The 14,338-nt window shown below is 38.6% G+C and overlaps 1 protein-coding gene and 2 non-coding genes across 4 annotated transcripts in view; 2 read left to right on the forward strand and 1 right to left on the reverse strand.

Annotated features, from left to right (window-relative positions):
* LOC128262909 (bone morphogenetic protein receptor type-1B) overlaps positions 1 to 14,338 on the forward strand; it is a 59,546-nt gene that overhangs the window by 25,996 nt on the left and 19,212 nt on the right. The window contains exon 2 of one of the 2 annotated variants that reach the window (XM_052997488.1): positions 8,240 to 8,377. In XM_052997488.1, the coding sequence (XP_052853448.1) occupies positions 8,240 to 8,377 (138 nt within the window). Of the gene's footprint in view, positions 1 to 8,239; positions 8,378 to 12,858; positions 13,914 to 14,338 lie in introns of those variants that run through there. The other variant, XM_052997489.1, reaches the window with a different exon arrangement.
* On the forward strand, positions 8,690 to 8,761 carry Trnad-guc (transfer RNA aspartic acid (anticodon GUC)). Its single transcript has one exon. It is a non-coding gene; the product is annotated as a tRNA-Asp (tRNA).
* On the reverse strand, positions 9,153 to 9,224 carry Trnad-guc (transfer RNA aspartic acid (anticodon GUC)). The gene has a single exon. It is a non-coding gene; the product is annotated as a tRNA-Asp (tRNA).

Raw genomic sequence — 14,338 nt, forward strand, 5'->3', positions numbered from 1 at the left:
ATGAATAACTTAATAATTTTTTTGGTACTAATGAAAACAATAAAATATTATAGAGTGGCCACTCTTATTTAATAAATATTAAGAGATACAATGAACTGAAAAGCACTGAAAATTCAAATTCATATTATTAAAATGAGTACTGAGCATCACAAATGTTCTATTCTTGGCAAGATGTTGCTGGTATCATTTATTTTTTGGTTGGACAATGACAATGACCAGCAGTTTTCCAGTTTCCGCATCGAATGCAAATTAGTCAGATAGCCAGAGATATATATATTTTGTTCGATTCACTTCATTGGCAACGTGTGGCAGTCATAAAACATTTTGATCACAACAAGCGAGTTCAAACTTTAAATTTCGGCACGGTTGTGGGTCCGAACAATAGTAAGCAACGAAAAAAGCACTTCGTTCGTTGTCTAATCAAACGAAATCGAATCGAATCGAATCGAGAGTCGGCGATCGATCTTGTTCTACTTTTCGACTCTAACCTTTTGTGTTTTTATTTCCCTCGATTTCTTTGGGTTTTTTCGGTGGTCCCACAGCGCATTCCTCGAGGTTATTGGCTGTGATGGTAAAAGTCATGCCCATTGTTCTGTTTGCCCCAACAATTAACATTTCCAAATCCCAGATCGAGTGGGCGGCGATTTGAGTAGATATATTTATGGATTTAGCTTTGCTATTAACAAATTGGTGGGTTAATTAAGAAGATGTCATTCCGTTGAATTAGCATACGTTGCGAAATTTTTAGCGTTGGCGTAGGAGTCTGGTGTGGAATAACGATCACACAACATTTGTTCACAAATTATTTATTGTCCTACCTTTTAACGATCATTATTCTTGTATCTTTTTGGCTGTTGTATGGCTTCTGGTAATTTATGTATACGCTTTTTAAAACTGACAATATCTAATTTAACCAGTGTTTGCTACTTCAAATGCTCGTTTTTCGATTCACAGGATGAGCTCTGTTTTATTCATGGCATAAATAAAACAAGAAAAGGCTAGTTGAATTTTATTTTCGGTTTAAATGGCAAGTAAATTGAAACGTTAAATCATTATTTTAGCCATTTTAATATAGCCCGCAAACTATTTTTAATTCAATGCTTAAGATTTAGGTTTAGTCGCATGTGGATATATTTCTGAACCTAGAAGATCTGAAGATCTTTAAAAAGCTCTCGTGCAGCTGTCGTCGAATGTTCGACGCTTCTGCTTTTTTGGCCCTTGACTGGCAGACGTTCTTTGAAAGTGATACTACACACTCGCAGGTACACACAGATACAAACGCACACCAACGCACACTGTTCGAAAGGGGACGCGTCAAACACTTGAATGTGTCAGCCTTTAACACTTTTACAATTTGATTTGCGTTGTCTGTTTCCAAATGCGGCTGTCGTCCCATCCTCCTCTTTCCTCTCATTTTGGACATTCATTTCGAAGGTTCCCCAAATACGAACAGCATAAATGTATGTAGATACTCGACGAAACTAAAGAATACTAAAAAAGCATAAACTGCCCGGCCCCTTAGAGAGTTACCTCCTTCATCCGCTTTTATTTCGGTGCTTGGCATGCCCGACGAGCACTTCACATATGTATGACAAGACGACCCTTTTCACTGGTCGCCAACAGAACAGATCCGTTCCGTGGTCTCTTCGAGATTGAGATCGTCGCTGTCTTTCTTTATCATTGGGCATCGGCATCTCTATCTGTCTGTGGCTCCAATGTGTGTTGTCTCCTGGTTCTTTGTAATAATGATGGAGATGACAAAAGTTTGTGGAGGCAAGAGTGTACTTTCAAGTGGATTTTACTGATCTATAACTGAAATATATAAATTGACAGTTCATTATATTATAAATGTTCAGATTTTTATACTTTTCTAAAGTTTAAAACCATTTACATTTTTGTTATTGGAAACCTATTTTATTAAATCTTATCTGATAAATAAACATTAAAATATTTACTCACTTTTTGTTTTTTTTGAATATCTTGAGTTTGTAACCATTCTCAATAAAAAAAAATTGTAGTGAGTTTTTTTTTTATAGTTATTTCTTAATATTTTTTATTTATTTTTTCAATACAAAGGTAAAATTAACATAGGTAAAAAAAAAAAATTTTTCAAAATCGGTTCACTTTAAAATAAGAATCATTCCTAACGAAATACCTTTCCGTTTTTGGGTTCCTGGTTTTCTGCGGTTTTCTGGTGCGCTGCTGAAATTGTAGACAATACGTTTATCCGAAATGCGCCTCTTCACACTTTGGCATTTATCAGTCCGTCGTCGGCCCGTATTGAATTACATGCCAACGTGGCCGCTGCTGACATATCATCATCAAGTGAGCGGCCGAGTGAGCATCCGTCGTCCCATCCATCCAATCCATCTCACTCCCAGTCCCAGTCCCACTTCCACTCCCATTCCCATCTCAATCCTCATACCCTTAGCCATAGCAAAGTCATCCAACGAAATTGCCGTCTCAGCGAGCGGCTGCATCAATTTCAGCGCTTTCGGGTGACATTATTCAATTTAAGTGCTTTCTATAGAATCTTCTCATAATGAGCATCATGATCATGATGAGGTTGCCCCGGCCAAACAGGAAATCTTCAATTGCGAGTGGAGAGGAATTCTTTTCGCTAGTCCGCCGACTCTAGGTCTTTGAAATTGAGAAGTGCGCAAAACTCTTCAAACGTCATGGGCTGAAAAAAAAATATTCTATATACGAGTATATGTGGGACCACCCAAAATGCTGTCATTCGGAAAAGCTGAAAACATAAAGAGCTAGAAATTATGCGGCTGCCATTTTCAATTACAAATCAAACGTCAGTCAAAAGTTTGAAGACTTTTGCTGCGTTTTTGGCCTCGGTCAGTATAAAAATATTTGGAAAATACATGCGTGCACATTTGATTGTATAAATAATCATCATAAAGGCATGAATGCATGCGCCTAGGATCTCTGGGCGGGATTTCTATTGCCCTGTATGGCCATTGAGTTGCACATTTGGCTGAAATAGCAAACAAACATCGAGGCATGAAGCCATAAATAATAACAAAAGAGGCCAGTTAACTGCAAACCAAAAGCTATAATATATGATCATTAATGTTAAAGTTCACCAGGCAAATGTTTTCCTTACTTTGGAATTAATTATTATATTTTTTTTAGAAGTTTTTCTCTAGAAACTAGATTGAGTGGTCATAAATTCAGAATAAAGTGTTAGCCTACATTTCCGAATTTGGTTTTTATTTTAATATTCTTACTGAAGCCCACACTTTATTTTTCTATATTTATATGGAAATGTGGTTTCTAAACGTTTGAAAGTGGTTTCCCAATTTGCATAATTAGTGAATACATTAACACTTTTCTTTTCACTCATCTAGATCGTTTATTTTATTCCTGAAGAAATAATACAAATATGGAATCCATCAGCCAATCACTTGGCAGCTTCATTAGGGCATATCCTAGAAACTTAATATAATTAAGTTGTTTCAGAAAACAAAAAAAGAAAACTTTCGTGGGGATTCCTAAAGAGAGGTGCAATGTAGACTGCAGACAAATTGATGTGATTCCAGCAATTTGTGGCTATTCTTTTGCCGCCGAGATCATTATGCTGCATTTATGCCCAATTTGAAGTGAAGATCTCCACTTTCAGCCAACACCTGGGGGCCACGAACGGGCCCCATTGACAGTGCTATTATACGATGAGTTTTCATTTCTCATCTCGGTTCGGTTCGGTTCGGATGGGGTCGGATCGGATCGGATCAGATCGTATTGGTTCTGGTCTGCCTGATCTGATCTGGCCTAAAAGAAAAATTAAAGCTGCATTGTGTGATGCGCGTTTGAGGAGCAAAGCAAAACGAAGCGATATGATTAAGCAGAAAATAATGCACTGGAAGAAATAGATATAAGAGAAATACATGAAATATATATTAGCACAAGGCAATTACAATTACCAATTTAGAGTTCATTTATAAATGTAAAATTTTAATTATTTATTATGTTTATCATGTTGTAATGTTGATATTTTTTTTAAATTAATTTTTTTTTTTATATAAATTGGTACTGGCCTAAAGTTTTTTAATTGTTTTAATTACTGTTTCGGAAGTAGGGATCTATTTTGATTAACAAGTAAGTTTCTTACCAAAATACAAGTTAGTAGAGACAGGATTTCCTGCAAATGGCCGGTTGTAGTATTTAAAAGAATTAAGTTATTAAAACAATTTATTTAAAATGGGAAAATTGGTGAAAAATGTGATTTTTCTTACTGTAAAAGATGAGGACCAGCTGCAATCAGCGGGCCAACTTGTTGTAAACAAATTGAAGTGGCACTCCAGTGATCCCCTGCTCCTCCGCTCCTTTTCTTCTTGCACTGGCCATTACCGATTGCACTCGGGTTCAACTCTTACCCTTACCCTTACCCATGCCCAATCCCATGCCCATTCCCATTCTCATTCTCCTGGGGATCGGATTGTATGGGATGGGATGGTATGGTTTGGTATGGTATGGTGTGGTATGGCATGGATACGTGCCTTCATTAGGCCATGCAGAGCGCGTAGGCTGAATCAGAATGTGTAAACACACAGCGATTTCCATTCCGAATGCGTCTCGTGTGCTATGCGTAATTTTAATTGATTTCATTTACGCATTTTTGACTAATGTTCACACGCCGCTGCATCGCGTGGCTGGCGGGGGGTGCAGCTCATTTAGCATGGACTCGGCGCGTTGATGGACAGAATCCAACTCCAAATGGCTGCAGCAGGAATCTATTTTTGGCCCTGTCCCACACTCGCATCCGCAGTTCGCCTGGTTTTCCCCCACCGCCCTCCAAAAAAAAATCTGTAATATAAATTTCACTTTGATCTATTTTCGAGCGGCCACTGCAACTTTGCTAAATTCTGTTCAGCAGAAAAAAATATTTCGAATTTTTTAATTGCTACTAGAGTGCCGGGCACTCTGCGGCGACGACCCAGTTTCGAAAGTCTTTGCTGGCCAAAATCTCTAATGGTTTAGGGGATTTTTTATGGGGGTGAAGCAGAGATCACTAATTTTTAGATAGCCCATGTTATGTTTCGAAATTTACAGTTTTAGTCTAATTAATGTGTGTGATGCGAACTATTTTTAAACATCTTATAATTAAAAATAAAAACTAAAGCATGGAAGAGTGAATTTAGAACTATAAAAATGTGTCAAGAGATTTTTTTATTAACAAAAATAATTGCAATAAATAACTAACTAATTGGTGATGTGATTTGTTTTATTCTAAAACATATTTATTGTCAAATTCAGGCACAAACTTTGCACAATCACCCTCGCTTTGCTAATTGCACAAGTCTTTAATCAAAGCTCCCATATCACAACACTTTTGATTTCATCATTAGGCTAGCTTTGGGGTTTTCTTTCCAGTTCTGCCATCAATCTCAACGTTGACATCCCAACCATGAGCGATTTGGAATAAAAATAAAAAACGTGTGACTTACCCAACGACAAACTGAAAGTAAACCTCCAAGTTGCCTGGGCCATCAATCAATCAGTCACTTAATATGAATATGAAAATATGAACCCGAACCCACACATTCATTGTTGGTTTATCTGGCGAGCATTCGCCTGCCAGCCATTCATTATTCATTGTGTGTTTTTCCTCTCGCCAGCCAAGTTTTTCTTATCTCAGGCAACAATGTTGGCCATGTTTTTGTTTGGGCTACTGCACTCGAGGGGCGAATTTTTGCAGCAAATGCGGTACTTGAAATGTTTAAGGAAAAACAGCCAAAGCTAAGCAAAGTTCAGTGGGCAACCGACCGAGCCCCTGGAAAGCCCAGTTACCCAGACCACACCCAATTGATTTTCTCTCACTGACCATCTGAAAAATGGTTTAATGACACTGGGAAATTTATTTTATTAGGGAAGTTAAAAAGAACGTGTGAGGTAACCATAAATTTCAGATGACTTTTATACTTATTTGAGTGTTCATTGCTTTTTGCTAAACAATACAAAGTTTTAATGCCACCATGCTCTCACTGTTTTTACACAAATTTTAGTTGTTAAATTAATTTTGTTTTATTTTTGACCTAATTAATTACTTAATTCCAAAAATTCCTAAATGCATCATTATGATATAAACTAAAATAATATATTTCCAATGGTTTCACAATTTGCTACCTATTCTTAAGTCCAGTGTCATAAAGGCTTAACCAATTCCCCTGTTGGCTGGCAGTCATTCAATTCATTTGCAATGCAGTCGGCATTTGCTTTATTTCTACGTAATTGCGAATCTTTTGAAGCGATGCGAACTATATCATCATAGAGTATCGTTGTACCCGTATATGCATATTGATTGATAGCCAATTTGCACGTGCTCCAATTTGTGCCCGGGGTTTGGTTATTGTCGCCATGTTCTGCCCATACGAAATCAGTTACCAGCACCTTACCTTTTCCCCTTTTTTGTCCATGGTTGTTCTTCGGCTGCACCCACATGGATTGTCACGTTTATGTTTTGTTTTGTTTTTTTAGGCTTGGGTTCTTGGAATTGTGTCGAACACAAGAGCCGCGAGTTTTCCACCCAGTAATTTGCGATCTTTGATAGATGGCTTATGTAACTGCCAAAGAGTGTTAGGCACAACACTAAAGTGGCGAAAATATTAGACGCGTCGGGGGAATTACGTAGTTCGGTCTGCGAACGGAGTCGACAAGTGCAAGGCACTCAATCAATTAGCGATAGTCAAGCCACAGACATGGGTCGTGTTTGGGTTTTTATCAATGCTTCGGTTAACTTCGTGGTTGCACTGAAAAGTAATTCCAAATTACATTAGTATTACACTATGAAAAGGCTTGTTTGCTGACTAATTAATAAGGTTTTTGTATATTGGTTAAATGTCATTATATTAACTTATTGTACTTTACTTTCATAGTCAACAGCATTGTTTTACAAAGTTTGTCCATTTTCAAAGATAACATTTTGAACATACATGTCTTAATAAAAATATTTGATTTTAGTTATTTCATATTTAATTTAATTAAATATTTAGATTTAAGATTTTTTGAAAATCTAACATTCAGAAAAGTACATTTAAAAGAGTAAATTACGTGACTTACAAAAAAATATGGATTTATTTAAGGGTAAATCCAGATTGTAAATTTTAGTTTACTCATTAAAAGCGAGTGCACCTATATAACACCATAATTTATGCCCCAATTCATGTTACGCTAAACTTTTATTGAGCTCCATTAATTTACAACTCTTCTATGGTTGTAATTAAGATAATCCGTTCGTCGGTTTCGGCATTTCCCACTGCCTCTCCATCAATGGCAGCATTTTATCGTACATGCACTCCCATAATTCATCGTATCGCGTTTTGACAGATTCGGACTGGAATCGGAATCGCGACTTTCCTCGCCCACCCAAAACGCGCGTGCGATTTCAATTGCCCGTCGAGTGGCACACATATGTATATATTTTTCCAGCTCTCGAAATAAGACGCATCATAAATAATAACTAATGTTTTGATAAGCCAGTCAGTCAGTCCCAACTTTTTGTTTATCAATTTACGTATAAAGTTTGCTCATTAGTTTTCGGCATATTGAGGGGGAAAACATCGGTTCAGTAGTGCACACCTCTGGAGGGGTATTCCTTCAGCTGAGACAGCGTCTGAGTCGCTTCCGCTGATTTCCTCTGAAAGTTGCCCAGTGGGGTTTTAGCACCTCTTCATGAGGGGGGGAATGTTGGAACTCTCGGCTTGACTTGGCGTGGGCTTTTTGAGCCGTCTTGGGGGAACTCAACGTCCATCCTGCAAGTCTGCAACGTGCAAGTCTGCAACGTAGACGTAATCTCGGCAAGCTGTCAAACAGTATCTTAAAGATGACTCTGACTACTTGGCAACTGGTTCTGATCATCGCAGCCGCAGTGAAGGCACTAAATATTGCGGCCTTTTGACCAAGTTTATGACACACGTTTAGCTGTCTACTTGGCCCACGCTCATCCGCTCATCCGTTGCAGGAAGAGATTGGAAATTGTCCATTCTCCCCTCTTTTTTTTTCTCTCCAATGTCTCCCTTCTTCTGTATTTCTATTTTCAATTAAGATCTCGTATTTCAGGCGCCCGACAAACGCGCAATTGTTGTTGTTAAATTATTAATTGACATTTGCCTGGCGCCAGAGGAGAGCAACTCAAGTGCCCGCTCTCTCCCTTTTTGTTTACAAATTAGTTACACAGTTTTTCAATTTACTTATATTTCGTTTTGCCCGTTTTCTATTTGCCTTGTAGGTGAATTCAGTGCGAATGTTCGACCAGACGTTGAAGCCATCGCTGCAGCCGCTTTGAGCGGAATGGAAATGGGATTTGGACCGGGATCAGAGGGATTCGAAGAAGCCGACAACGAGAAAAGCAAAGCAATGGAAAATGGTAAGTGTGGGCAAAGTTTTGACATTGTTTTGACAAGTTATGATTCTGTGGGCAAAAGGGAATAGAAGAAATCAAATGTATGTAGCTATTTTTGTTAAGAATCTTCAACAACGGAAATACCTAAATAAAACCCAAGTAAAATAATCTAGTTTTGCGAATGAAATCATATTTATCTTATCTATTACTCTTTTATTTCTCATCTCATAAATATTTAAAGATTTGTGAGTCAAAATTTAGCTAAAGATCGGTAGAACCTTGTAAGAAAGATCACCAGCAAACCTATATTTCGAGTTGGGCAAGCGTAGTTCAACATCCTCGATAGTATAGTGGTTAGTATCCCCGCCTGTCACGCGGGAGACCGGGGTTCAATTCCCCGTCGGGGAGAGATGTGAAAACATTTTTTTTTTTTATAATTATATTTTTATTTGTGTTTTAATTTTTTGTGTTTAAACAATTTCAGCACAAACTTTAGAAAGATTAACAAAATAAGCAAATCAATAAATATGTTTTGGTTTTTAAAACATAACGGTATAAAGATTTCCATTCAGTACGATTAATAATTAAGCTTAAAAAATGTATTAAACTAACAATGTAATTTTTTTGTATTGCTAAGTTAATACTTCAATGTTTCTTAAAAAAAATGAGCAAATAACATTTTCAAAGTTCGGTCTTATCATTTACAATAAAATATATCTTTTAAAGTTCATTCTGAGAAACTCATTAAAAAGGTTTTAAAAAATTTACTAAGCAACAAAAAAGATAATGTTTTCACATTCTCCCCGACGGGGAATTGAACCCCGGTCTCCCGCGTGACAGGCGGGGATACTAACCACTATACTATCGAGGACGGTGAACGACGCTCGCCAAATGCGGCATACGATTCTCGTTAGATTCCAGTGAATTTTCGTCTGCAAAGTGAAGACCTTCCCTCCAACGATTCGTTTGGCATTAGGTTTTGTTTGAAAAAATATATTAATAGAGCCGATAGGCTGCAGTCACCCTCAAAAGGTGTTAATGGGGTGAATACTTAATGCGTTTACAAATTATGTTTGACGCGGCAGAGGAGTATCTGTGTGCTTCGTAGCCAAATGTGTGTGTGGGTAGATTTATGCCCAGCACACATTGCGTGTAATTATAATTTATCGTTGTTGAAATTCCATTAAACTTTAACACCTCACCTTGGACACGTGAAGTGCAGCAGAGAGGAGAAAAAGAATCGTACCGAAACGAACCTGGGATGGAATCGAAACTGACTTGCACTTCAGTTCTTTTTTGATGAAGGGGATTTTGTGGCGGTAATGAAGAGCTGCCAGGCTGGTCTGCTTTTCAGCTTTTTAGCTTTTCGACTTTTCGTGTGTGTGTGTGTGTGTGTGTGTGTGTATCTATCAGATCTTAATTCATTGCAAATGTGTGCAAGAATGGAACGAATTCCGAGCATTTTTCCACATGTTGCTGACAACATGAAATGTCTTTGGTTTATTTTTACACACACCCAACAACACGGGCACACAATAAAGTGTCGCCCACGTTGACACAAATTTCTGGTACAATACGAACATTTTCATGCTGCAGATACAGATTCAGCAGACTGGTATCCGTGAGATGCCTGGACAGTGCTACCGACCAAAAGAAAAATACAAAATAATAAAAAAAAGAGAAAAGACGAAGAACAATCGGGTAGCATTGCATGACTTTGATTTAGGGCCCAGCCACACTCCAAGTGACATCTTGGACCTTTCCCGAGACCTTCGGCTTTTGTCTGATTTCTGGTGATTTCGTTGATTGGGAGCCTGTTGCGCACATCTGTTGGCCATGTTGCAGTGACCCGAGGGTTTCCACTCTCCATCTTTGTGTATCTAATGTTCAGTTCTAACAACAATCCAAAAAGATACAGATTCGTTACAGATACAGATACAGATACATTCGGCCCGCCAGTTTGTCTGGCCTTTTCCCAGGGAGTGTCGGCCCCGTTTTGTGTTTATTGTACGGATCGTATAGTCTCATCCGCGCCCCCTCTTACGCTTTTCACACGAAATACTCGAAAATTCAACATGGATTTTCCATTGTGTAGAGCCCAAAATAAATATACATATATGGTTAGAATCAACCTTTAGTCCCCGCATCGTCTCGCAAACAGTAAGGCAAACAAATTTGAGAGAACTGTGCAGTGCTAATGGAACGAACAAATCGAAGTCTCGGCCAAAGGCTTTTTAGCACAGGTGCTAATTGGGCATTGCAGCAAATCCTCGCGTTCCTTCAATGCGCGAATTAGCACGGATCGCTCAGAAATTTCGCGCTAGAAAAACTTTCAGAATTTTGCCACTAATCAATTGAGTTACGCAAGTGTCATGGACCCTGCACATTCTACTTTACTTCAAACTGTCCGTTTATAAAGCTTGGCAGACCAGAAAACAAATTAATGACTTTAAATAAGCGTAGCTTCTTTTAGTATTTAGTATAATATGACTTTTTTTATAAAAAGGTTATAAAAGCCTTATCTAAAAAATTAGAAAGAAATCAAACCGTAATCGCCATTTGAAATTCAATTCAATTAAGAAACGGAAACGGTTTAATTTTTTTGAAAAGAAAAAATATAATTTTTTAAGATGTATTTTGCTAAACATGAACTCCCTTAATTCCTCTAACGAATTAATTTTAAATGGTATGCTGCTATCCATTAAACTCAATTGATGGCATCCCCAATCCCCAGATCCAACTTGATTTTCAGGCTCCTTCTGAAAACGGGTACACGAGTTGCCTTAGTTGCCCTCTGGCCGATATTAACCAAGACCCTTTGAAAGTCTCCTTCTCTGTCGCTCCCTCTATCTGTCTCAGTTCCCCTTTCGCCCTTTCTCAGATTCTCTGGCTCTGGTGCAGCCTCTCAGCGTCTGGCTGTGCACCGCATGACTCCTACACTTGAGAAATCACACCTCGGAGGCAGCAGCATCACCATCACCAGCCCCAGCCACATCCACATCCACATCCACAATCCGGGCATTTGGGGAGCTGGAGCTGGGGGCATCTCATCCAGAGATTTTGACTAGACAAAAGCAGAGCAGACCCCGACCAAATCGAAATGAATTATGGCCGCGGGCGTGATAATAAACGAAAGATCAGCACTGGAATTCAAGTGGAAATGCACAAAGAAAAATTTTGATTTTATTTTCAATTATAAAATCCACAGTTAAATCAATATATACAGTTGTAACAATATAAATTATTTTGAACCTAAGGTTATTTAATCGTAATAGTAAACGTTATTCAAACTGCTCATATATTTGATTTTAAGAAAATCCTTATCCTTTTGTGTAAAACTAAGGAATTAGTTATTTTCTTCACTAAAGAAAAAGAAATTGATTCTTGTATAAAAGAATTGTAAATGAATTTATTTGTATATTCATTGAAATTATTATTATGAATTGAGAGTTGCTTTTCCCATTTCCTCGTAATATTTTTTCGACAAATTATATATTTTTTTTTGAGAGTGATAGCTGACAAGTTTTCAATATTTTTTGAATAAAAGCAGAAAGATATGGCGACCGAGGTGGATGTTAAAGTTCGGGGGCAAGTGATTCTGCCGGGTCTTATCGCGGGCTATAAACAAAATGAGCAAGTTATGCGCGGATTACAGAGGTCGGCCGGCGGTTCAAATGCATTTTTAATGCCAGGAGTTACCTGAAGAAAGCCGAAGTGCTAAGCACTAAACGCTCACGACAGGTAGAAGAATTGGTAAACCTCAGAATCTGAGCCATAATTAGCAGCGACTACTGTGCGGCTAATGAGTCCGCAGAGGCTGGAAGAACGATATCTCTGCGGATGCAATGCAATTGTAAGGGGGGAAGGGAAAGGGGGAAATAGTATCTCATGGATGCGCTCGGGAGAACAGGAGGCGTCGTACTATTAGTTGGCAATGGTGTTGCTGCTAATCACATGTTTGCCCGCTAACAAATTCGACCAAAACTGTTATTATTTCTGCAAAAGTGCATGCAGAAGGGCCCTCTCTTCGGCAATTATGTGCAGTCGTTTCCCCTGCCGATTCTCCCGATATTTCGCCCCCCTCATATATATATCCACCATCTAGATATGTCAGTTATAATAAGCAGCTAAAGAAATACGAGCACGAACAACAAGAACAACAACAACAAAGATGCTAACTCAAAGATCAAGATACACACGCACACACCTTTACATGAAAAAAACTTGAAATTCAAGTGAGAGTATGATGGCAAAGCAAGAACAAATGTAAACGAAGTGAGAGCTGAAGAGAGAGCGGTGAGAGTATCTTTAGCTCTCGCGCGGTTTTAAACGCGGGCAAGATACTGAGCTGTGCGTTTTTAAACGCCTGCCTGTCGCATGTTCACGCGTTTTTGACTGGTCTCTCTCGTTAATTTGATTTTTACTCTCTTTTTCTTTTTCCGCTCTCTGCTTTGGGTCTACTAGCAGCGGCGTTTTGGCCTGTTGCACATTCGTAGATACGTTCTCCGCGAGTCGTGACGTATCCACCGGATTGTTAAACAAGACCGTACTTCAGATACAATCCCAGAAATTGTCGAATTCGTTTAAGCATCTCGTCTCGTCTTTCATTAATAACAAATATTTTTGATTTGTTTTGAAACTACAGTGCCTAGCGGAAATATTTGTTAATAAATAAAAACATAACAAAAGTGTTTAAAAGGCTATAAATGTTTAAAGATTATAAATAGAAAATTATCCCAAAAGTTCTATTGCTAAGCCAGTGCCAGTGCAAATAATTAAAAATAGTGTAAACACAATAGAAGAAAAACAACTAAAACACAGGATATTCCTAAACTTGGGGATTGAGTTTCACCTGATTTGTATTGCCACCTTTCGTATATAATTATAATCAACGTGATCACGCGCTCACACCAAGCAAAACAAAAAAAAAAAAAACAAAAACAACAACAAAAAAGGAAAAACACGGCGGAAAGAGACAAGCGGCAGCGCAGGATCAAGTTTTTGGCGAAACCCATAATTTCGCCCATCTTGCTATCTTCGTCTTTTTCATTTGGCTCCATGGTGTCGCCGGCTTGACCGCCGCCGCCTGCCTATAAACAAAACCCAAGTCTAAAGACTAAAGACTGAGGCCTCAAGACCCCGACTCCCGACTCCCGGCTCCCGGTCGCCAAACCCCAAAGAGATTCGAATCCAGTTCTCCTGGTGCTTTTGTTTTGCTTTTGTTGCTGCTGTTGCCTCGCATCGCCTCGCGTTTATTGTTTTGCTGCACAGCGAACAGAGCCAAGGAAAATAAAAACGGGGCACGGGGATATTTGAGGGGAAACTGGCCCCAAACACCCGGGATCCCGTCTATATTGAGAAGGAGGAAGGCCAACAAAAACAACACAACAGTGAGCAGCGCAGCACAGCGCAGCGCAGCAAGAACGACGATCGTCCGAGGCAACAACAACTAAGTTGCATTGCAGCCGCCGCCGTATAAAAATCATCAGCGTCGTTGCCGCATTGCTGTTGTTGTAGCCATCAGACATGGCGCCGAAATCCAGAAAGAAGAAGGCTCATGGTAAATATTAATATAACATTTCTTTGCTTTTTTCTCTCGTGCACCTTGAAAACGAGGAAAAACAATTGTCCGATTGGGCTAATGGGGTATATTGATTTTGTGGAAATTCGAATGGAATTCGCATGGGTTTTAGTAAAGTTGCTAGAAGAGATTTAAGTTAGAAAACTATATACATAATGTGGCATGGCCTTAGTAAGGATTTTAAGAGGATTTGTAAATAAAAGGGGAAACCATGCTTACCCAGCTCTCCCGAAAACTGGACAATGACAGTTCATTTCCCTAAGACTTTAATTCCCCTATATATGAAAAAGTCCAAAACAATATCAGTTTGATAAGGTCTACTCAATTTTTAAATATTTATTATCATATCATGTTAGTATGACAGCGATAAGAGTCTTTTTTGATAGATAAAAATACCAAGCTGA

The sequence above is a fragment of the Drosophila gunungcola genome, unplaced genomic scaffold (genome assembly GCF_025200985.1).
Source record: "Drosophila gunungcola strain Sukarami unplaced genomic scaffold, Dgunungcola_SK_2 000001F, whole genome shotgun sequence".
In the NCBI taxonomy this organism is placed as follows: Eukaryota; Metazoa; Arthropoda; class Insecta; order Diptera; family Drosophilidae; genus Drosophila; species Drosophila gunungcola.